The sequence below is a fragment of the Phalacrocorax aristotelis genome, chromosome 18 (genome assembly GCF_949628215.1).
Source record: "Phalacrocorax aristotelis chromosome 18, bGulAri2.1, whole genome shotgun sequence".
Lineage (NCBI taxonomy): Eukaryota > Metazoa > Chordata > Aves > Suliformes > Phalacrocoracidae > Phalacrocorax > Phalacrocorax aristotelis.
In genome coordinates, this window is record NC_134293.1 from 10,953,560 (window position 1) to 10,977,880 (window position 24,321).

Below are 24,321 nucleotides of genomic sequence, written 5' to 3' on the forward strand. Positions count from 1 at the left end.
TTTCCTTCCCTCTTTTCCCAGCCATAATTATATCCTTTAATTTATTCCATCTTTTTCACTCCAGGCATTTGTTTAGTCCAGGTTTTTGAGGTCATTTTTGCCTCATCATAAAATTGGAGAGTTTGGGCGTCTTTTCAAAGCGTTGGTTCAGATTTTCTGTCCTGAACTTCTGCCCTAGTTACGTGAGAAGTAAAAGAGGCTAGGGATTGGGGGACAGGTTATGGAATTGGAAAAAAAAGGATGACCGTCTCAAATTCCTTCTTCTAAGGCTTGTTCCCGCTGCTCCTCACAGGGGCCGTCTCACAGACTCGCAACGCCAAGGCGCATTTGGCAATTTGGCCTGGATCCGTAAGGGTGTGTGGGAGCATCGGTTGCACAGGGACCTAATACCGGCTGAATTGCACTGAAAGGAAGCACCCGAATTCCTTGTGACGGAGAGCGTGCTGGTGGCCTTGGGAGCACCTGTGCATCTCCGTGATGTCAGGCGGGAGAATGGTCCCTCCAAATGCAGTGGGCCTGACTCTCGGGAAGTACGAGGGAAGAGGAGACTGGCCCAGGCGGAAAGGTACCGTCTCGTGTGCGATTTTGTTGTTTGGTGTCCTGTCAAAGCAGTGCTGCTCTTCCAGAACAGCTGGTAGGGGATGTTCAAGGGCTGTGGGGAGCTTAGAAAGGAAATTGCCTGCAGTCTTCCTTTTGGGAAGGAAGCCTTCCCGGCTCTTCATTCCCGTGCAGGCACCAGGAGTTCTCAACCCGCAGAATGAAAGGTCTTCATTGATTTCAAAGGCTGCAGCTCGTGTGGAGAGTCATCGGTGGGGGGAATGATAGCAGGAGAGCGCTCCTTGTGAAGCAGAGGCACTGGCTCAGGACAGAGGAGGAGGATGTGGGGAGCTGGTGGCGAGGGAGACGGGAGGAGACTGATCCTTCTGGGGGACAGAGACCGTGACTTGTCTGGAATTAGGATGAAGAACAGGGAAGAGGAAATGCTGTGACCCCTCTGCGTTAGGAAGGGGAACAGGGCATGCAGGGAGCCTATAGCTGTGGGAGGGGAAAACATGAGAAAGCAAGAACCAAACACATGTACGTGCAGCTGGGCGATGGCAGTGAGACTGTCCTTAATGAAGGGCAGAGGAAGGGAGATGTAGATGCTCTCATCTCCCAGTAATGATGGAGAAGAGACGAAAGACATGGCTTTTGTATCCCACACAGTAGTTAGAGAACGGGGAGATGCAAGGAGTACCTGCTTGGCCGGAGGCTTGGAGGAAGCCCCTGGGTATGGAGGTGAGGAGCGGCAGGACGCAGGGAAGAGGGCTGCAGCAGTCCCTCGGTGGTACCCCAGGAACCTGCTGGTGCTGGTTGGTTGGCCTGATGAAGCTGAAGGGCGGCAGAGGCTTGGCAGGTGAGAGACTGACTTTGCTACTGTTTCCAGAAAAAATTAAACGGCACAAGCGCTGAGGTGTTTTATGCCGTGTAGCATTTGGACACCGTTGTATTTCTTATCCAGAAGATGGCTGCCTTGATCTAGGTCTGACCCGAGGGAGATGTGCCAACCACTCCGTGAACCCACATCACCTTTGCAGTGTCTTGTTCACTTATCTAAGCATGTGTGCAACCCCTTCGTTCCTGTGGTGCCTGATCCATTTACCTCTTTAGGTCTTTAGCATTACGAGGCACAGATGAAATAAGATGTGGTTTTACTTCCATCTTATAGATAAGCACTGCTGCATAGAAGGGCTAGAGGCCCAAATTCAGAGAGCCATTTATTTCCTTTGGAAAACCAGTCAATGGGAATTAAATAGATTTAGGCCCCTGAATACCTGCTTTGTGGATTGGGGCTTAGCCTACTGCTGCAGGTCACAGAGAGAGTCAGTGGAAGATCAGGAATTTCAACATATGTCTCCAAGTACCCACATTAATAATTTACCATCTCGGTCCGGCCAGCTCTAATCCTGTGCCTGGCAGGGTACAAGTTGTGATAAGATCAGACAGGAGAGATTTGGATACCGGCAACACAAGCACCTTAGAAAACAAATCTTTAATAGGAAAGGTTTCCTTCCAAGTGCAGACTGATTCCTGGGTACGGTTCTAATTTTCTTCAACATATTCCGTAGCTCTCAAGAGATGCATTGCAGAGCTTTATCTGCTTTCTGCTTGAGGCAAGTTTTTACAGAGACAGAGCGGTTCGGATGCTTTCTGCAGAAGAAATGGTTACAAGTTCAATCGAGACAGCCGGGTATACGATAAAGTGTGGTTTGAATGTAAGTATTGCTCAAGCGGTATGATTCACAGTTTTAGTAACTCCTCGCAAGTTTGCTGGAGGCATTAGCGAAGCTCTTGACTTGAGATGTTCTGTTTTGGAACCAGAGCCCCTGACTATGCATCCCTACCAAGTTAAATTCGTAGCTTCTAGGTGGCTATAAACAAGAAATATTACCAAAATTGCTTTTCCAGCCACTGCATAGCCCTGAATATTAGATGACACTTCGGTTTTAAAAGGTCTATCCACCAAGTAGCTTAAAAAAGTTGAATATTTGCAGAAGACATCATATTTTCAGCCACGGTACAACTGTAAAGGAAAATTTCTTTTTCTCTGGTGTATGATGTAGCTTTACAGGGTCTGTGCCCTGTAATAAAACTGAAGAAAGTAGTCATCTCTGGTTTTCCCTTTTTATTTATTCGTGCTATCTTCTGTGTCTGTTTAACTGGAGACTCCGTATTCTAAACGCAGGACTGAAGGGAAGGACTGTGTTTCCCCTCCTAGGAAGCACTGAACATACCTGATGGTTCTTTGGGTGCCGCGACATGGACTTTGGAGAATCCACTGGCCTAAAGCCGAAACAAATGCTTTGTTGCAAGGATGCAATGCATTACTAGAAGCGGAGAAATAAGACGGAAGACACGTGTCACCGTTATCCAGGGGGTCCGATTCTCTGCGTTGGGTGCAGTGGCTTATACCTCTGTAAACCAATAACACAATAGTTCTGGAATTTGTTTCATCTGTGTATGTGAATGAGGACTCTTGAGATAGGAGCAACTTGTATCTACTTTTTAAGTGGTGCGAAGGACAAGGCAATGATAAATCTTGTCTGTTATGCTAAGCTGCGCTTCTGAACTGCAGAGATGGGGGTTTGCCAATGATCAGCGCTGTACAAGAATGTAATCCCTCTGGTTTTTTGATCATCGTATTTATCTTCACTGTATCTGTTTCCTAGGGGAGGAGTAAGCCAGTAAATGGAAAGGTTACATATTGCTCTATTTCTTAAACTTTTGTTCTTTGCTATTTTTTTCAGCCTGAATGCTAGAAGGAGGTTTCTTTTCCAGGTGGGAAGTTGAACCATTGTTTCTCTTTTTTTTTGCCCCCTTCTAATTGCACACAGGTTCTGGTACTTTTCCTAATGAAGAATATTACCAAGCTGGCCTTAGGTGATGCAGTCGTCTGGTCCTATCTAGGCACTCCTTCTCTCTCCCTCTCCCGCCTTATTTTCTAAGCACTGTTCTTTCATTTTAAAAATCTGCCTTCATCAGTCTTTTGTGTGAGGTTGTACCCCACGTGCCACGAACAGTGCTGGAGTTAAGTGGTTCCGAGAGAAGATAAAAAAAATCAAGAGGAATATGAGACAGTAGGAGCTTAGAAGTCAGAAGAGCTTGTGTGTTAAGTAGTTTGACTTCTTAACCCACAAGATGGAAAAGAGTTGTTTCAAAATAGATTTTTATTTTGAAAAGCTCAATAATTATAACCTATTATTATGTGGAGGTTTTTGGTTTGCTTAAAAAATCTGCAGGTTGGATCATTTCCCATCTGGCATAATCTAATTCTGTCCTTTTCCTTGCTTATTTCTGTATTGACTGTCCAAAGAGCTGGGTTTGTCCTGCTTGCTTGCATGCGCAGAGGGATGCCTCCGGTTTCCCTGCGTGCTTGAAGGCTTCATTTGTGATACAGAAATAAATGACTTGGATGTTTCCATCTCTCCCTATTCTCTCCTGATATAGTGCAGTCTCCTAATTGTTTTTAGCTATGTTGTATCAAGGAGGTTTCTTTGTCTTGACTGATGGAGAGCAGATTTTCTGGTCTTGGGGCTAACGCGGCGGCAAAGCTAACCTCCTCTATGGTGCCCCCACTCAGCTCTTTTCTGCGGCCGTGCTATTTTAGTGAGCATCGTGAGACCTTTAGAACACATTGGGCTTTCCTGGAGCTGTACCATCTCCCTGCAAGGCCAGGAATGCAGAGGTGCTTCTGATTTGATTTACAAACCATAATACATTTTTTATGAATGCTGAGTGCTGTGCTAATGAGTGGTGCCGGTGTGAGAGCCGGGAGGCTGAGGTCATCTGTTTAGCCCTAGTGCTGGAATAGCAGGGATGAGAGCTGCCTAAGTCCACATCCATTTATTCTCACCCTACCAATAAGGGGGGGGAGGGATATATACCCTTTATATGTAAGATTTATTGGCCCGCTAACTCCTTGGCCTCGGTCCGTGGCCTGCCAACGAAAGTGCCATTAGAATTATTCAGCGCACACCGTATGCATGTGGAGGGTGGAAGAGCCCGCAGTCAGCCTCGTGCAAAGCCTCCGCTGGAGGGAAATATGATTTCATTGCAGAAGTCTCCTGGTAAAGTTGGCAGGGCATTGGGCAAAAATAAAAGACTGATGCTTTTGGGCATGAAAGAAGCAAGGTCAAGAGGGGACATATTCTTTACTTAAAGCTAAGAAAGCAATGCGATTTGGTCCTAAGATGGCATGGTATTTTGGTCAGTACATGCAGATCTTGTATAACTACAGATACAAACATACAAAATTTTTATTTTGAGGAGAAAGTTTGAAATCTGAAAAATTATTTCCATTCCAAATCAGAACAAAAAGGGCAAATATAAGAAAAACCTATGTGAAGGAAAAAAAACAAACACCAGAAGTTTCAGTGCAGAACTGAAGAGTTGCCCAATTATTTAGACAAACTGAAATTATTTGTGTTTCACATTGCTCAGTGTGGTACTTGATAACAGTTCAGTTGGATTCTCTCCACCATGAAAATCCCATTTTCCAAGGAGAAGAACTTTTGGCCCTGCTGGGACACGAAGCTGAGCCTTGAACTCAGGCGCAGGCATCTGCGTGAAGCATAGACAGTCCCAGCCCGTGCCTGCAGGATGCATCTCTACAGCAGATCAAGGCGTTGCTGTGCTTGACTATATAGAACAACGCTATATACACAGATGGGATCATTACTGTAAGTGTGAACTAGTATGTTGTAGCACAGGGAATAAAACAAATTCAGCTTTGTTTTAGGAGCTGGCTTAATGCTCCTCTCTCTCTGCCTAATCTATAATCGCAACTGAGCAGCGCCAGAGCAGTGAAGCCCTCTTTGTTGCCGTGAAGATTTAAAGCGAGCATCCCTAGGGACTCTTTTTCTTTTCACACCCCTATTCTATTTCTTTTCATTCCTCAATCAAAGAAAATAAACACTTCGTGAGGATGTGGCCATGCTGCTCGTGGGGTATATCAAGCACATTTATTTAAGGCCCAGCACTGCGAAATAAACCCAGGGCCAGTGGGAATAGATTTCCCTTGGCTGCAAGGGCTGCACACTGTGTGAGCAGTCTCAGGGCTGTAAGTTTCGTAAAGCCTGTCTGGGATGGAGTGTGTTGCTACCGGTAACACGCCTGTGTGTTAGAAGCACCGGGAGTCGCGCCCTGAGCTCTGCCGGAGCTCGCGCTCCCGGAGGGGAGCGGGGCCAAAAGGGCGAGCACAGCCCCGTCTGCCCCGAGAGCTGCCCTGGGCGCTTCACCAGGTAACAAAGGCTGTAGGTGTAGGAAGGAGAGGCACTTACTGGAGATGACTTGGGAAGTTTGAAAGGCTGTATGTGGAGGAGTTGGAGAGAACGTGGCTAAGACGATGCCAGCAGAGGCTGCAGATTCCCTGCTGGGAGAGGCTGCTATTTCAGACAGCTTATACTGAAAAAAGGCAGTCACGAATGTAATGAAGATGACTGAGTCAAATCTGCAAGAAAGAGGTAACCTTGGACTTTGCTAGCAACTTCTGTGAGACCTAGAAAAATCTCTAGAATAAACATGATGGGACTTCTAGGCCGGCAGAAGCTGGGTGGAGTGAGAGCTCCAGGATATCTTTCTTTTGGCAGGAGTACACGGGTTTCTGGCTAAATCAGTCTGAGCAGAATCAGCTGTGTGTACTTAGCCTTCTACAAAACCAGGCAGCTTCAAGAAAACCAGTTCAGTTGCTCTGTAATCTGAGCTGGTGTTGCTCAGCACTTCCTCGACAGGAGCAGAATTTTCCTAACTCTGGTTGCACAGACTCCGATAATTTGGATGACTCTTCTCCACAACTGTGGTGCGGTATGGCAGAGTATTTTGAGCGACAGAACTGAGAAGGGAGAGGGGAGGATAAGGCTGAGAATACCACATCATGTTTGAAGAAGGTGAGATAAATGAATGACAATCAATTGCTCTGATATTCATCTTCAGCTGCGGCATCAGTTTTTGTCAGCTTTGATTTCATAGGGCCTCTTTGGCTCAACAGGTGGCATTGCAGTCATAGATTTCAGCTAAACATGTATTTGTGTAGCATCTGTAGGCTTAGTGACTACTATGAAAAATTATGTATAAGACTGTCCCTTTCGCTTTTCAGTTAAGTTGCTACAGCTGTAGAACAGCACACCTTTGAAATCTTGAGTAATTACATTCTGCTGTTGTCAAAGTTGGTCTGTAGGAGTAAGTTTTAATCTTTTGTACTGAAGTACTTGAATAAAATTCCTTTTAAACATGCTTTTTATCATGTCAAGGTAAAAATTTGAGTGTATGCTAATTTTCAGCAGCCTCAAAACAGAGAATAAGTTTAAGGATTTTGCTAAAACCCCACTGAATGCAGTGAAACTTCGACACGCGTGTGCATGTAATTAAATGTGAGAAAAGTTATTCACATCAGGCACAGAAACAATATTTTGTGTGAATAATCACAAAGGAACAGCGCAGATATCATTTGAGCTATAAAGTGTCATAAATTGTTGAGAAATAGAGTGCCTGCATCCAAACACACAGTGTGCTGAAGAAAGGCATGGTCTGTTGGCTGTACTTATGAACAGGGAAGGACATTTATTTTGCTGAGTAAAATACTTTTAGATTACTTTCTTAGGTTTAGTGTGTTAGGAGAAGTCAGTCACAGTTTGCTTGTGCTAAATAGCGACTGCTATCCCACTACAACCATAAACAGTGTAAAACCTAAGTAGAAAAGAGTCGATGGCTATATATTCTTTAAATAATGCCACCTAGAACACAATTTGAAGTGTGTAACCATAGCTGAGTTGAGGAGTGTAGGGGATTCCTTGTTTCCATTTGCCTGGTGTGTGTGTGTAGGCAGCTGTGTGTACTTATGTTCCTCCAAGTTGTGTTGGTTTTGGTGGTGGTTTTTTGTGGGTTTTGTTTGTTTGGGGTGTTTCTTTGGCCCTTGTGTTTTTGCGAATTGTGATGACGCTGTTAATGATGTAATGGCCTCAGGATCTTTTTCAAAGATCCTGAAGTAATTTACTCAAACAGGTTTGACTTACTCTGGAATCAGACTCACTTTGTTGAGCCCCTTCCCCAGCTGTTACTGAAGCTGGAGGGAGAGGACTGCGGGAGGTTTTCCTCTGGCTGATATGAGCTAGAAGTAATTAGAATCCAGTTTTCCTCTGCCTCCATCTCGTATTTAGTATGTGATGTTGAAGGAGGCCATCGCGCTACATATTTTAGAAACACTCATTATCTGTGTCCTTATAATATGTGGTGCTTACTAAAGCCTGATTTGCAGGAGTGCTCAGCACCCCCAGTAGCTGCTGAAATCAGTGGCTGTGCTTCATTAGATAAAGTGCTCTGTAGAGCTAAGTTCTTTGAAAAAAGAAATCTTAGGTGCTTCCAAAATTAGCAGACATTTTTGACCTGAACATGTCAGGACTGTTGTTGCCACCTGTAAAATAGGAATAGCAAAAAACCTTCATCTGGCTAAACAGCTGTAAAATAGGTCATTGATATTTGCTGAGCATCTGATACTATTGTGAGAACCTGTATAGAAAAGCCCTTGAGGAAATTAATAATGATGCATTTGGAGGAGGGTGTGACTGGAGTGTAAGTAAACAAGTTTTAGGTCCACATGTTGGACAAAGAGGAGAAAACAAAATCCTGAGTGGCTGCTCGTTAGCTGAATACCCTCCATTCTGCACCGGGAAACAAGAGTGTGTGATCGTGTAATTAAAGATTGTATCATGACGCATATGCACAAGAGGGCTGAATTCAGGTGCTGCTGGCAGCCTTAATGCTGGCCTTTCATAACTCGCAAGTCCTTGACTTCGTAACCTCAATAATGTTGCTTTAATGTAGTTTTTTGTGTGTAATTTAAATCAGCAGCACCTGAAAAGGAACCTTCTGGTTATCAATGGTATTGTTAACAAATGATTTTGGGATGAAAAATCAAAGCAATCTCTTCGCTACAGAAGCACTTTTATAAAACATATCTCAAGCAGACAGCAACTTGCTTTTCTATTGTTTTGCCTTCATCTGTAATCGCCACGTAGCGTCCTGCGGCCCGGTACGGCGTTTCATCTTCAGTCTGTTGCACAACCTTCTCGCACAACACTGAACCGCTTTGTTTTCAGATTTAAGAGAGATGCAGGAGGCAATGGATTGTAGCTTTATGAAAATAAATCAAAAAACCCAAGATTAAACCTTTCTGCAGAGGTTTCACGACTCGAAGAAACTGCTGGGACTAGTGGATGGGCTACCGCACCCACCATAGTTGACATCATGTCTCCCTTCACCAGTCCCTTGTGTCCTAAAATACTGTAATTTCTACACTTTGAGAATCTTTTTCTCTTTTGATTGCACTTTACACCTGCCTTCCTTTCTCCCTGATGTTGTGTTAAGAGTGTTTGCAATTTTTTCCCCTAGATAAATGCTTTTGAGGAACTAATTGTGCATTCAGAAGAATACACAGTGCGTTTAACTATCTTATCTGGAGGGAAATGAATGACCATTATAAACGCCTCGCTTTATTTTCTGATTTTTGAAAGATTGCAGGGACTAGTCAGTGCATTGTTTTCAGACCTTTACATCTTGTTGTTACTGCCAGAACTAAAATAACGAATTATGACATGCTAGAGAGGGGCACTGAAGTCTTAGGGCATTTTCATCCATCAGCTATCAAAATTCTTCCCAAATGTAACAGAAAACACAGCACGAGTCGGTGAAGGCCGTCAAGATGTGATGGCGAATTTGGTACCCTCAGACTGGCCCCGTTTCCTGATTCTGTGGGAGTTTTGATCCAGCCTGTGCGTTTTGCTCTGCCGGATCCCCGGCTAACGGTACCCGGTGCGTGGCGCTGACGGAGCTGCAGCATTTCTCTCGGTGTACTCTCCAGGCACCTTAGTTTCTGGCAAGCTAAGCTTCTGTAACAAATGTTCGCAGTGAATATGGAGGTGGTGGTTTTGTCAGTGATTCTGTTTGTGCGTCTTTTTTTTTTTTTTTTTATAGAAAGCCCTTCGGCTGCTTCTTGCTTCTCCTCACGTAACACCCCGGGCAAATGAAGCACTTCTGCATCTGACAGCCAGGGCCGAGGTGCTGAGTCTGTCTTACGGTTGTGTCCGTAGCCTGGAAAGAATTCCAAATCAACTTTTGTAGCTAGTGAAAATGTAGTATAGTTGGGGTTTTTTTTTCCCCCTTAATTGGCTTCTTCCTCTGCACTCGTGTTCCTGATCAAACGTGAATTGCTTCTACCTTGAAAATAGGTGAAAGGCTCCAGAAGTACCTTTCTTACAATTCTGTTTGACAAGGGTGCTTGGATATCTGAATAGTGGACGGGGCAAACTGGTAGAGTCAAGCTTGCTTTTTTAGTAATTTGTGTTTTGGGTGGAGCATTACATTGACATTTCAGGACTGATTAATAATTTTGGGGTTTTAAAATCTCGTATTTCTTTATACTTCATTTTATTGTTGGAGTGAAGGATAAATTGTTGGGTCATGGTATAAAGTGGTTGTGGACTTTAGCAAGAACCTGAGGGGCGAATAATTGGAATATAGTTGTAGACTGATGCAGTTTTTATTTGGCTTTACTAGCCCTGCACTGTAATCTACTTTTGTTTTTAATAATCATTTTTTAATAGTTGCGCTTTACTGGGGTCACGTTCAGTACGAATTCAGAAAGTAAGTTCTGGCAACAGTGGAATCACAACGACGATCCATACGGATGATTTGGAAAAATCAAGGCTCGAAATCCCTGTGCAGCGCCTCAAATTTTCATCCAGCGCCTGCGGTGCGTTTGCTACGTGGTGCGTTTGCAGTGTTGCTTCTCATCAAGTGTTCCCACAGAGAAATCCTGTAATAAGGGGTGGAAGAGAGTTCTAGTTTTAAGTGGAGTGTAAGTCGTTGTCAGAGGGAAGGCGGCTGGGGAGCGAGGGCAGGAGGGAAGGGCAGCAGTGGGGTCTGGCTCCTGGGAGACGTTCATGGGGGTGAAGCGCGTACCCCACAAAGCGGTGTGAAGCACTACTCGGCTGCCACTGAGGATCTGATTTATAATTAATGAGCTGTCATTTACGTAGCAAGAAGATGGACTCTCCTGAAATAAATCAGGCATAGCTCCCAGAAAGCTTAAGACTTGATGAGAATGCAGTGTGTCCTTCAAGCCTCCTACCTCGAGAAATTATCTGATGTACCCACGGAGGCTGCTTCTCCTCCCCTCACCGAATGCAGGGCTTGGATTGAAATTGTTAATATTAATTGGAGCTGAGGTGATTGCAGTGCCACCCCATCGGGCTTCAGCAGCCCTCCTGCTCGCTGGCGTCGCGGCAGGAGTCTCTTCAGTATGGGCGGCTCTTCTCCGCTATGGCACGTACGGTGGTATCAGGTTGATTAATGTGCCCAATAGAAATAAAACAAATGGAAATTTTTTTAGATTATACAGTACACTCATAAATATTAATGCGCTTTTGTATTGAATTGCATGTAATTACATATTTATACATTTAAGTCACCTTCCTGATACGCTTAAGGCACTTCACTGATGAAAGATATCTCTGAAAAAGATGGTTTTAAACCATGCCTAATATGTTTGTAGGATTTATTTAATAAAGTGTGGGCTTGCACACTGGCAGGAGAGGAGAAAAACCTCCATTAAAGTCTGAACGTGTTGTTCGTAGGGTCTGCTACTTAGTTTGAATCGTAGCTGCTGAAAAATATGCCTCAACATGAAATATTACTACATCTCCTTATCTATGTAGATAAGGTCTGTGCAGTCCTGTCACCTTAGAGTAATTACAGCTTATTACTCTAATCATGATGATGCCTGAAGTCTGTAATTAAGATTGTGCTGGCTAATGTAGTAGCACGCAGCATGGTACAGCTATTGTCCTATCTAAACAACAGAAAGATAAAAATTGGACGAGGGAGAAAGTGCAGAAAGTGGGGAAGTGATTTATGCAGGGCTACAGCTCCCAGGCAAGCGCCGCCTCTGCCGAGCCCAGCGGCTTCCCAGAGGGCGGAATCTGCCTCGTGCGTGCCGCTGCGCCGATGGTGTGTCCGAAACAGTCCCAGCAGTTTGCACCCTCAAACGTGAGGCTCGACAGCCCGCGTGATCTCTGTTCCGGCTAGTTTTAACACGTCCTATCCACCTGTTCCAAGCTTTTAGTATTTTCACGTGTCCTGTCGCAGTCCAGTCTGCAGACGAAGAACTTGTATATATTTTCTAGATACATATGTATTTTAAGGCCAAATCGTCTATCTGTTGAAAGCAATGAGAGGTTCTACCATACAATTCAATAATGCAAGGTTTTGACCCACAGCACTCTGTAATTTTCTCTGCAGCGATGTCAGCTGGTGAAGTGCAGACGGCAGCTCTGGAGGGACATGGTTGTCTAAACACCAATCTTTATGTCTAAATTTCATAGTAAGCCCACCCACTGAACTGGATTTAAGGCCTGCTTTCACAATTTGCAGAATTGCAAGCTGTGTACAGACGGAGCTCCCTTCCCCTCTCTGGTCGTGAGCAGAAGAGGCACCTTAGTTTTGGAGACTTCTGCAGATTGTTCCTTCTGCCTTGGAAGATACGTTTTCAGAGTTTGCAAAGGCTTTGTGAAGCTGATCTCACTCGTCTTTGCTGTAGGTGCATATGTAGAGTCTTCCATCCCAGTTCTGACATGAGCTAACTTTGCTTTAGGGGTATCTTGACAATTCAGGAAACTTTATGCAATAGGCTAGAACATGGGCTTCTTATGGAGGAGGTTATGCCCATAGCGAGCTGCAAAATTTGACCCATCTTACACCCTCTTTAAAGCTAATGGGAGCTAGTAATTTCTTGATGGCAGTTCTAGCCCCATTAGACATTTTATAAGTTTCTGGAAGCCTGCCACTGTTTCATTTAGATCCCTAGCTTTTAAAAAAAAAAAACCCCAAACCCTCAAAAGCTATTTAGTCATTAGGAGAATTTATTTTTTTTTTTCCCCAGAAAGTTTCCCTTTCTTCACTTCTTCAACCTTTCACATTTAAAGTGAATTCTCTTAATAGCTGTCCTACCTACAAATACGAGCTCTGTGTTTTAACAGAAGTCCTGTGCTGGTATAATGTGCTATTTGTAAAGCACTGGATTTTTTGATACTGAGCTGAAAAAATAAAGACTTATGTTTATCATTAGCAGCACGATGATAGTTGTCTGAAGGCACAAATCTGTTCTGCGATAGAATATCTCGTTGTTTCAATAGGCTGCATTGGCCGACTTGTCATTCTGGTGCTTTCCTGCTGCGTCGCAGTTGCTCCGAGGAATCGCAGTGCTACGTGGCTTGCTGGTTTATTTCACGAAGTGCAGCTGCATGGGGCTGAGGGTGGGAATGGCTGGGCGAGGTGCTCTGCGCTTGTTACCGTGTGTTTGTGGTTGCTGTAGTTGCTCTTTTGTGAAGCTATCGGTGATGAGAATTGGTGAAACTGTAACTGTAATATGTGACACGTGAGAATTTGCCATCGTGCACTTGTGGCGTATATCTAAATCTAAACCCTTCCTGGGAAGGGAGGTTCAAGTTGTGCTCAGAAAAGTGATTCTTCTGGCTTTATTTTAACTTGGGCTTGCTCTGCCTACAGTGCTTTTCACAAGTAGATCTCAAAGCATGTTGTGACAATCAGTGCTACTAATGACTCTTTTTTATTAGCTGGGGGAACCAGAAAAGAGACATGACATTCTGAAAATCTGGCTTTACAGCTAAGGATGCTAAAGATTTTTTTTATGAGCTTGGATGAAGCTCCTAACTCTTCTGACACGAGTAACACTGTGTGAAGAAAAGCTTAGGATATTTCCCATGGTGTCTTAGGTGAAGAAAACGTATAGCTTAGGAACCTTCCATTCTCCCTTCTTTAATGCTTGCAAAATTACTCTTTTTACCAAATATCATATTTGAGTGTCGACTGTCTTGAGTTTAATTAACGTTCTCATTGGTTTTAGTTATGAATTTTGTGAAGCTCTTGTGTTTTAGGCATTTAGGGAGCATCCTTTAATTAAAGCCAAACTGATTTTTGCCTTTAGGCATGGGGCTTTTTGCATTAAAAGGTGGCATAATTTGAATTAGATTCTCCTGAACCTGAATCTTTTTGTGACACAGGGACCGACAACCCAATTTCTTTCTTGCTGTCAGTTATAATATTAAGTGACAATAAACAGATGCATGAAGGCTTACAAGATCATATAGTGCTTGATGGTAGGGCACGGAGAGCTTTCAGTCAAAGCAGTCAGGCATGTTAGAGTATGCCTGAAGTATTACACTAGTTAAGTAATACGCCCCTTACGTGGAAATACTGTACTCTTACGTGTGGAGCTCTAGGAGTAGATGTGAATTAGCAAATTATATTTGTTAGATGCACAATATGCATTGTAATCTACACCTTTCCAATAGCTTCTAATTCTTCTCTCCCAATGCCTCTCAAGCCTCCTCTTCCTCTGCCTTTATAATTTTGTGTTACTGGAGAATTTTTTTCAAGTAACATTTATTTGAAACAAAAATATGAATTCTTTTGTGTTATAGGTTATTAGTAAGAATATACAGTGGCTGTAGGCTAAGTGACAAAACTTGTGTTTATGTTACAAGACTTGAGTGTTTTTTATAGACAGCGTTGATTCTGGGGTTTAAAGGAGGGTCAGTAACAAAGTTTTCATAAACCTTTTTTCTCCCCCGCCCCCGATATGTGGAAATCTGCTTAGGTCAGGCTTCAGGGAAACATCCACTGCATTCAATTGAGATTCATTGGCTTTAACTGGATTTAAGTCAGCTCTGGCCTTGTCCTGTCCAATACAAGAAATAATAAAAATAAATGTAAAAAGCCGAGCCTATTGTTAATTTAAACATTATAAACGTATGCTGTTTTCTAAATGGATGCTTACTTGATACATGAGATGTGTTCGGGAATTATGAGGTTGACAGTATGAAATCTAAAGGAGTATGTGTCAGCTTCTGTGCACTCCATCTTACAGATTTTATTTTGCATTTGCCTCTCTTTTGATTAAGTGCACACCAGCGAAGGCTGCTTTCTCCTTTTCTGGTGACTGTAGCATTGCCTCGAGCATGCTTTGCTGGTCACCTAGAATTGCTGCTTAAAGAGGTTGACCAAATCAGAGCCGTATCTTAAACGCTGTATTTTCTCTTCTCTTCCTCCCCCCGCTCCCTCCCTCTGCAGAAGGACGTGGCTCTGAAACCTCAGGAACGCGTGGAGAAGCGACAGAACCCTCTAGCCAAGAAGAAACGGGAAGCACTTACCAATGGGCTGTCATATCTTCCGAAAAAGAACAGACTTCACCACCACCAGTACAGCTCCGACCGAGAAAATGATCGTAATCTTTGTCAGCACCTTGGGAAAAGGAAGAAAATACCGAAGGGCCTCAGACAGGTGGGAGACGGGTTATCTGTTGGGGGGAGGGAGGGCTTTGCCGGTTGGCACGTGATACGTAGAAGCGGATTTCTCATTTTGTTGGATCACGTGTTTTAACCCCTTTGTAGTTGTTTTATTCTTGGGCTCTCGGGTCCCGCTTGGTACCATGACCTGATACTAGAAGAGATGAATTGAGTGGGAAAGCAAGCGGCATATTGATGCTAGAGCCGAGTTGATTAATAAATGTGCAAATGTTGGACATGCTTTCCATAGGCTGGCTGTGAGACTGTCAGGGCAAACAAATGTGGTCTCCCTCTCATGCTGTTAGGCCAACTTTGTGCTATAAATACGCCTTCCTGTCTTCAGACTTTGTACACCGAAGCGTCAGACCCCCTCGATCATCAAGGGCGAGGTGAGATAATTGCGAGAGGGGCAGCTGTTAATCAAGACAAAGCTCTAAGACTGATTACGGTACGAGGAGCTCATTTGTAGGATGTCAGTGGTACCGGTGTGTGCTCTTTTGGGTAACTAATCACCTACCCATAAGCAAGAACCTCCTGCCTTCCCAACGCTGGTGTTCCCTTACTGTGGGGCGCATGCGAGCAGATAGCATCCAGGGCTGCAAAGCTTGAGGCTGGAAATCTTGAACTCTTATTCAGGACTGTGCGGTGCTGTTTCTTGTTTTTAAAAAAGAGGAAAGCATGACAAGTGTGATTCCTCTGGTGAGCAGGATGCAGAAAAGAGCCACGTTTTGCTTTTTTGGTAATGAATAAATATCCCTTGTGTGTTTTATTATATATAAAAGACTAAATTAGAGCTGGGCATTTTAAGTATAGCATGTGCCTGTATGATCATTTAGCTCATTGTCTGCGAAACTGAAGTCTAAAGTGATAAAGAGGTCAGCTTTGACCTAAATTTGAGTGATATTAATGACTCTTTAACCAAAATTTATACATCCAATGGAGATGGTTGATATTCATTGAATGAGTCTTCATCCTTGTTTCATGCAAATCAAATGTTGCTTTGCAGAGAAACGTAGAAAATAGTGAGAATTCACTGCTTCTCAACTTGTAAGCTCAGGGAAATGGAAGGAGCATTGAAGATGACAAGTACATTGACTTGTATTCAGTTTTGATATTCAGAGTTACGGAAACTGGTAAAAAATATGTTTTCATGATTATTTTTAAGCCTGTACTGTATATAGATATAAGAGATTATAGAGCGCTTCAGCAAAGCAAAACAATTGTAAAATGCTAGTTCTACACTACCACACCCGTTAAAGATATTTCTTCTAATTTAATTGTACTTTGTATTTCAAAGGGAGGTGGGGAAGCTCTTCAGGATAGCTGAGGCAGTGGCTACGTTATAAGTAGACATTGAAGGTTTCTGTTTTCCTGACTGTTCTCTGTGTTCACCTATGTGGTCTTCACTCGGTTCCCTTTTAGTATGTCCAATGGTAAATGTATGTGCTTTGTGCCGTAGGAACTGGCCTTCGTAAAAGCTGACTTTTTGCACCGTTTGATTCCCCTGGCATAGCCCACTACCGGTGAAACCTTTTTGCCCGGTACTTAGGCAATGAAGGAATCGGCCTCGCTGCTGATGGAGGTTATTTGTGAGGTTATGTTTTTAAGAATAAATATATACTGGCTCAGAAGGTATTGAGTTAACAAATGTCATGGAAAATGGTTTTCCTTTTAGCTGATAAATCTGAGTACTCTGCTTAATTCCTGAGGGATAAGGCTGAGACGAAATAAAGTATCTTGCTCAATATAAATCTAATACATTTGGTGTAGGGGTATAGCTCCTTAGATAAGAACATTTTAGTCTCATGAACAGTTTAGGTGCTGACAAATCCAAGTGGCTTTGGCACTTAGACGTGGAAAAAAGGTGTCACGGAAAAGACTATAAAGCTTATTTGAAAAGACATACCCGCAACCTTTATATGTAGTATTTCTGCTAAGCATTTGCTGTCGTCTTTCAAGACAAATGGTGAAGACCTCAAAAAAAGCAGGAAAACTATAAGTTCTGAGGATGGTTTTCTCTGATCATTAACACTTCTCCTCCTAGACGGACTCTTGGCTGCACACCTTGGGTGTGTTTCCCCACGCAGCTCCATATAACTGAATTCCTGGGCTTGCGATGGGAAGTAAACTTGCTTGTCAGCCTCCTCCGATAACAAACGAAAAATCGGGCCCACTGGTGTTCTGTGCTTGACGAAGTAAGAGGGTCCAAAGCCAGCTTGGTATTCTGGATATACACAGCGTCCTTGCCATGTTAGGGCTATACATTTTATACCTAAAGAACGTATCTTGCCCCTGCTGTCCCTGGAGGAATCTGGAATTGCCACATGGGGCTGTTGCAGTTGGATGGCAGGATGCAGCCTCGACGCTGTCACTCGCGTTCCTGCACTGGCGTAAGACCTTGGCTGCAGTCTGTCTCTGTTGGGAAATGTTTTATAGCTGGAGATCTTGTGCGTTGTTTTACCAGTAGTTAACAGTCCTGTCTGATACACCTTTCTGTGAAATCTGTTATCAGCTGGAAGTAACTCTCACGTGCGGGATTTACGGTATGAAGCTCCCTCGTCAAACAGATTTAGTTGAAGTCAGCTATTGGAAGGACTGCTAATTAGTTTTCAGAGAAAATCCTTGCAGTATTCATGCAGGTATTTATCCAGCTATGCTGAAATGCCTACAGGTTTATTGAAATCCAGAAAATGTGAAACTGTAGGTTAATTAACGCTCATATTTTACTAGCGAGAAGACTTTTGAACTCTGCTTTGTGAGCTTTTATAAATGTACTTATTAAAATGCCTCAAGGAAATTTTAGTTGGTGTTAAACAAACATAAGACTCATCAGGCTATTGCTCCAGCATTTTAAATTTAATTTCCTTGATGTTAATTGGTGATGGCATATTTTTCTGTTTTCTGTAAAAATCATTTGGAAATCTTAAAGTGAACTTTTTTAAAGTAGTAAAAGGGTGGCAAAAATTTTGGAGCTCTTAGTCCACAAGGTCCGAGCTGAGCGGGGCGTGCTAGGAAACAATGAGTTTTCATTGCAGAAGGATTGTTGAGAGTATTTTGATAGCGAGAGGGAAGGATCGTTTCTCTTTATTCAGTGGGTGCGTGTTTTGGAAAGAGCTGAAGACGCTCTGCTACCTCTGCATTTCCTGCTTTGTTTTCTTTATCTGCTGTGAGATTCACACGCCTTCTTGCAGAAAAGGATCATCTTTGGCATATGCTTCTAAACCAGCAACCTCTGCGCTGGGCAAGTGGTACATTAGCTGGCTTACGTATGCATGAGAGCCAACTGCTGCTGGGCTCTACTTTAACTGGTCGATTCCAAAGACTTGCAGAATATCAAATCCCAATCCCAGATATCATGTGAGTGCAAGGAATGAGATGAACTCGTAATAAATAAGGGGCAGATAATGAATAAAGGGAAGAAAATTCATTTTGGAGAGATGACTTAGGAGGTGAATTTTAATGAGGTAAAGGAAAAATGGGAAGAACAGCAAAAAAGGATACACTGCTGACTCTGGCAGTCATCAGCTATAAGCATTATAAACTATTCACTTTAACCTCGTAGTCCATTACATGAATCTGTTAAAGGGGAGGGAGGGAAGTATTGAAGCTCTTCCTTCTCAGAATTAAGTCCACATTCCCCTTGGCAGTCTCGCCCTAAATCTATGCATCTTAAATTTCAGAGTGCTGAGGCTTTTGGTGGCCGGTCTGGATGGCCGCTGTCGCCCCCGTCACCATCGCTTGCCACCATCACGTTGATAACTGTGTTGCAGATGTACTTAGCGCACGCTTGTCCTTTGGCGCAGAGGTGTTTGTGTGCTTCAGTGCAGCCAATCTCTGGTGCAGAGGGTGGAATAACCGTTGTGCGATCTGCATTTAATCTCGCTTACAGTCAGGAATGGCTTTTGCATGCTCTTAGACAAGCCTATACGTGACAGGTAATGAGAGCGGAGCGGGAGGTGGGTGTTAGCGGCATGGGTTGCGGTGACATTGGTCGGGGAGCTGAGCAGATGGGTTTGATTGTCACCGGCAGTGTGATTCCAGTGAGAACTGACTGTGGTGACAAGCGATTTACAATGTGCTATTTACAGTTTGGGTTTGCAGTCTCTCAATGACATCTGAGTGCTCTTTAGCAACTGCTTTCATTACTGCTTTTCTAAGAGCTGTTAATTGAAAATGAAATTGTGGGTGGGCTTTGGGAGTGCAATAACAGCTACAAGTATTATACGCAACCGTGGAGAACTGTCTAGTTTCTTTGACTCCCAACTTGGAGCGCTGTGCAGCAGCAAGGGAAAAAAGGTGTCTATATTTGTGCAGCGTGACGTTAGACACCTTGGAAATACCGCATACAACATGCGTAGATCCATAATGAGTGATAGAGGCTTGAATCTCCTTTTACCTAGCTGCTGTGATTTGGGATTACATCACCGGCAGCCAGTGGATTTCAGTGGCTGTAAAACTGCTGAAGATCAGGAAGGAACCCAGGCCAGGAAAGCAGCTTAGGCAGGACGAGAGAGGGGTTTGCAAGGCGTGCGGCTGCGTTTGGTCTAGTTTTTGCACTGTTGGAGGCCTGGCTCTGTATGACTGAAGTTAAAGGAAACATTGCTGCCGACCTGTAGAGCGTGGGGCAAACTTTGCATGCCTTAGCGGTGCCGGCTAGGCATGAGGTCAGTGGTGATGCTGCCGTGCAGCAATGGAAATGGGGATAAAGTTTCTTTCCATTCTGTTTGTAAAGAGAGAGGTTGGGTGGGTTGGTTGGTTGGTTTTTTAATTTCAAAATACTAGCACAACCACTTTAAAATGACTAGGTTTGCTGTTTGGTTTGAAACTACACGGCATGGTTTGATATGTGCAAGTGTTGCCAACAGGTTGAAATAACCCAAAGCAAGTGTCGCGAGCAGCAGGGCTTTGCAGGGGGCACTGGTTTAATGAAACTTTGTCTGCTGTGCGTTGGCATTGTGGACGCAGTTTATTTGGATTTATTTGCCAATCCATGCTATTAACGACATTCAATTTGAAAAATAAACTATGAAATGACCCAAAAAAAATCAGATTAGAGCACTGAAAGTATAGACAGGGACAAAAACAGGTAACTGTGCGTGAGGGGATGTAATGATACGTGGGAGAAGATGCTCATGTGATAGAGATAAGTAGATCTGGGATTTGAGAAGCCTTTGCAGGATGGAGAAGGAGGAACACATCTATGGGAAAGGCGAAGGGGTGAGGCGGTTGGGGCTGTGCACAGGCTGGGCAGTGTGGTTTTTCAGTGGGGTAGATGTTACACAAGGTGTGCGTGTGGAGGGTTATGGCCAAGGAGACGGCCCGTTCTGTGAGTTAACATCGTCTGTGTCTGCTACTGTCCAGCTCAGCAGTACCTAGTCTACCATCGCGCTGTTAAAATGTTGAGTGCTTTCTGCTGGCGGGTGGGTAATTTCATCCTGGAAGGGGAACCACGCTTTATTTTGCGCACACACACGGTATATGTATTTCTGTATGAGTGAGAGAGCGCGTGTCTAAAAGATAGGTGGTTATTCAGTTGCCCATCTCGTTTCCCCCTCAGAAACTGCCACTGGTGACAAACAGTGCTTCAATTACAAGTGTTTTGTGATTCTTGACTGCTGTTTGCCTCTGATCAGAGGCCACAGAAATCTCCAGCTGCACTTAACCTGCAGTCACCATATCCAGTGCGTCATCTGTGGAGGCACCCAGCTGCTCGAAAGCATCCAAACAACTTCTGGGCCCCGATAATATATAATTGAGCTCAATGGGCACAGAAAAGATTGTTGTTCTCTATAGAAAGGACTGAAAAATGATGTGTTGCTTCACGTGCCTGTTGTTCTGCGCTGTGCATTTCCCCCTTTCCCCCAGGTTTAATGAAGTTCCTGACTAGGCCCTTTGGATTCCTTGAAAACACGCACAAAACCAGACACATAATGTGAAATCCAGAGCCATTCACAAAACCAAGCATGACAGGATGCAGCTAACAGTTTCCGAGCGCGGCGAGGGGCTGCGCGCCGCGGCAGCCGAAGCAAACACCTGCATTCATTGATCAGCCGCTCGTCGAAGCTGCCACTTTCCTGAAGATTTGCCTGCAGTGACGTGTCACAGGCGTTTCCCCCCCTTATAATCACCAGTTTCACCTGCAATTTTTCAATAAGCTATTGAATTATACCTCTCTAAATGATACACTGCAAATCCAGCGGGTCCTAATTGCTAATGATGGTTCTGAAAGACTTTCATTTGACTGTAATTAGGTTTGCAAGCAATCAGCTGCCCTTATCAGAACTGAAAACACATATAATGTAAAATACGGGCTGGTGGTAATGTAGCGTCGTCTTAAAAGGAGGAGGGAAGAGGAAGATGTTTTATTAGGAGAAGCTGTGACATATTTTAACACCTTGAAAACATCATGTGTGAAATTAATTCTGTTCAGCATTATACCATCTGGCAATGTTATTGTTCTGTATATATTGCCATGTAAAGCGCGCTTTTTTCGTCTAGGTATGAGCCTGTGTTTGAAATAGTAATCATGAGTCAAATCGATTACTAGGGATGTTATCCCTGCTAGACAGGTTAAAAATACGTATTGGGAAATCCTGCGGACTCAAAACGGCTTCCCCATGGAGAGCTTCGCTTGCAGGGCTGGTGAAATTGGAAGAAAGGGGGCTTGTTTTTGCCATGGCCCTCTCCTGTGAATAAGCGCATGTGCTCAAAGGTAAGAGAAACTCTACCTATGTTTATTGAAGCTGAAGTATAAAATGCCTATATCTTAGACTCAGTACTATGATATCACACTACTGTTTTGATCCTGTCTGCACTCTCCTGCGTTAAACACCCAGCTCAGAGCCTCCTGCGAGAGCTAACAGGCGTTAGTGGCTCGTGTCGTCAGGCTCCAGCGCGGGCACAGGGAGTCCCCCTTTGTAGACGCAGAGGAATATAAGCTTAAAATGGGGTTACAACGCGGTGTTTGCCCACTCTTTGGCAGGTCTCTTAACCAGGGCTTGAATGTGAAGCGTTCATACCTGACAGTCGCCAGTGCAATTATCGTGATAGTGTTAGTCCTAGATGGGAGAGCTTGTACAGCCGAGCAGAGTGTGGAAGAGCTTAGGTCCTATCTAGAAACAGGAATAAATGGTGGGATATTAGTGTCTCCCAGGTTTCTCTGAAGCTGATGGTATGAGCTGGTTGCACCTGAGATGTGGGAGAAGGGTTCCTCTGCTTTCACCTACCGTCGCCGTTGTGTTGCAGGCGATCAGGCTGGTAAGAAAATGAGCAACGTTGCCATGTTTTTATTTCTGATGCAAATTTTGCCACTGCTTTGTGATCTGCCCTGCTGCATCTCACTTCGTCTTTTGGCTCCAGCGTATGCAGCTGTGAAACGGAGTTGCCGGGGAGGTGTCACCACCCTGTCACCAGACCCGGTAATGCGCGATAGTGCCCCTGTGTGCACCGCTCGCCCGCTCCATCCAGTGTAACAGAAACTCCCAGCAAATGCCAAACTGAAGAAAGATTAGAAACAGAGGCTTTTGGGTTAACCCAATTCTGTTAATCAATTGGATATCTTGAGAATAAGAGTAAAAAAAAATTTACTGTGCATGGAGCAGTTATTGTCTCCCAGGATTATCTTTTTTCTTTTAATGTTGGCATCCTACTTTAATTGAAAACTTAAATGATTATTAAAGGTCCTGTATTGGGAAGTGAACCATATTTTAAAAGTGCAATGCAGTCAATTCCTTTCTTAAAAGTTCCTAAGTATGATACCAATAAGGAATTAAGGAAAAAATTAATTTTGACTGAGGCTGCTTAGAGATAAATTAAGCTCTATCTTAAGTGATATAAGACAGTATAATAAAGTGACCATACTGAAATTAAAAAAAAAAAAAAATCCAGCACTTTAAAAAAAATCTTTTTTTGTATTCTACAAATAACTTAAATCTAAGCCAAGACTTCTGACCTCTAGGTTTGCCTGTGTATTAGCTGGAAGGACAGCAGCTCATCCTCAAATTTGTTACGAAAAATTTGAAGTGTTGAAGCTACGTTACTTAATTCTTCTTTTTTCCCCGCCCAAACTCTGTGGCTGTAGCATCCAGCTGTGGTTGCGCAGGGCCCGTCAGCGGGCACCACGGGGAGCAGGGGGCTGTGCGCGGGTGCTGTTCCTGCTGTGACACCCGATCGGGGGGGCTCTGATACCCCGCTGCCAGCACCGCGGTTTGGGAAGAGCTGGGGGAGCAGGAGAGCAGCCTCAGGAGCGTGCCAGGCTCCTGCGTGATGCTTAAGAGTCTTAGGTTTTTGTCACCTTAGGTCGAGCTCCTGAGTGCTGTAACTCCATAGATTCAGGGGCTTGGGCCCAGGCTGTGTGCTTGAAAAATGTGTGGGGACACTTTAAAGTGTCAGTGAACAACACTTGGAGGAACTGTTCCCTTATCAAGCAGTGTGGAAGGCTCCCTAGTTTGGCCTTTCCAAGGGGAATCACACAGAATCACAGAATCCCAGGTGGAAGGGACCTCAGGGATCATCTAGCCCAACCTTTCTGGGAAGAGCCCAGCCTAGACAAGATGGCCCAGCACCCTGTCCAGGCGACTCTTGAAGGTGTCCAACGTGGCCGAGCCAACCCCTTCCCTGGGGAGATTATTCCAATGGTGACTGTCCTCAGTGTGAAAAATTTCCCTCTCGTGTCCCATCGTAATCTCCCCAAGGGCAGCTTGTGTCCATCCCCCTTGTCCTCTCCATGGGACTCCGTGTAAAAAGGGAGTCTCCGTCTTCTTTGTAGCTGCCCCTTAAGTACTGGTACGTGGTGATGAGATCCCCTCTGAGCCTCCTTTTCTCAAGGCTGAACAAACCCAGCTCTCCCAGCCTAGCCCCGTATGGCAGCTTCCCAGTCCTCTGATCATCCCGGTGGCCCTTCTCTGGACCCCTTCCAGCCTGGCCACATCCTTTTTGTACAGCGGGGACCAGAACTGCACACAGCGCTCCAGGTGTGGCCTGACCAGCGCTGAGTAGAGCGGGATGACAGGCGGGAAAAAGAGGCAATTCCTTGAATTCAGTAGGTGGGATATTTTCCAAAAGCAGATTCCTGCTTTTGTAGCTGACTTGTTACAGCCCCTCTGAAAAGGAGGGAGGCTGTGATTCCCCTCGGTCTGAACAGCTACGTTTTTTGGCCAAGATCTATTAGAAGAGGAAAATAAACAGCAGTGTTACTGCAGCCTGGTAAGCTAAAGCAGTGTGAAATTGGGGTACCGAGCTTGCACGATTGCTGTCACGGTTTGCAGTGCTCTGTGGTGCCCTTGTGGAGCCTTCCCTGGATTTAGCCTGGCGGTGGCTGTGGGGCAGCAGCCCTGACCAGCCCCAGGGGCCACCTGCCTCCCCAGAGGCTGCACGCTCCCGCTGCGGCGGCACGGCGCTGCTGAAAGAAATGTGTGTGTGTGTG

The 24,321-nt window shown here is 44.4% G+C and overlaps 1 protein-coding gene across 5 annotated transcripts in view; it reads left to right on the forward strand.

The window, feature by feature from the left end:
• Positions 1–24,321, forward strand: part of AUTS2 (activator of transcription and developmental regulator AUTS2) — a 793,107-nt gene that overhangs the window by 199,742 nt on the left and 569,044 nt on the right. For all 5 annotated transcript variants that reach the window (XM_075113525.1, XM_075113524.1, XM_075113526.1 and 2 more), the window contains exon 2: positions 14,683–14,892. In XM_075113525.1, the coding sequence (XP_074969626.1) occupies positions 14,683–14,892 (210 nt within the window). The remainder of the gene's footprint in view (positions 1–14,682; positions 14,893–24,321) is intronic.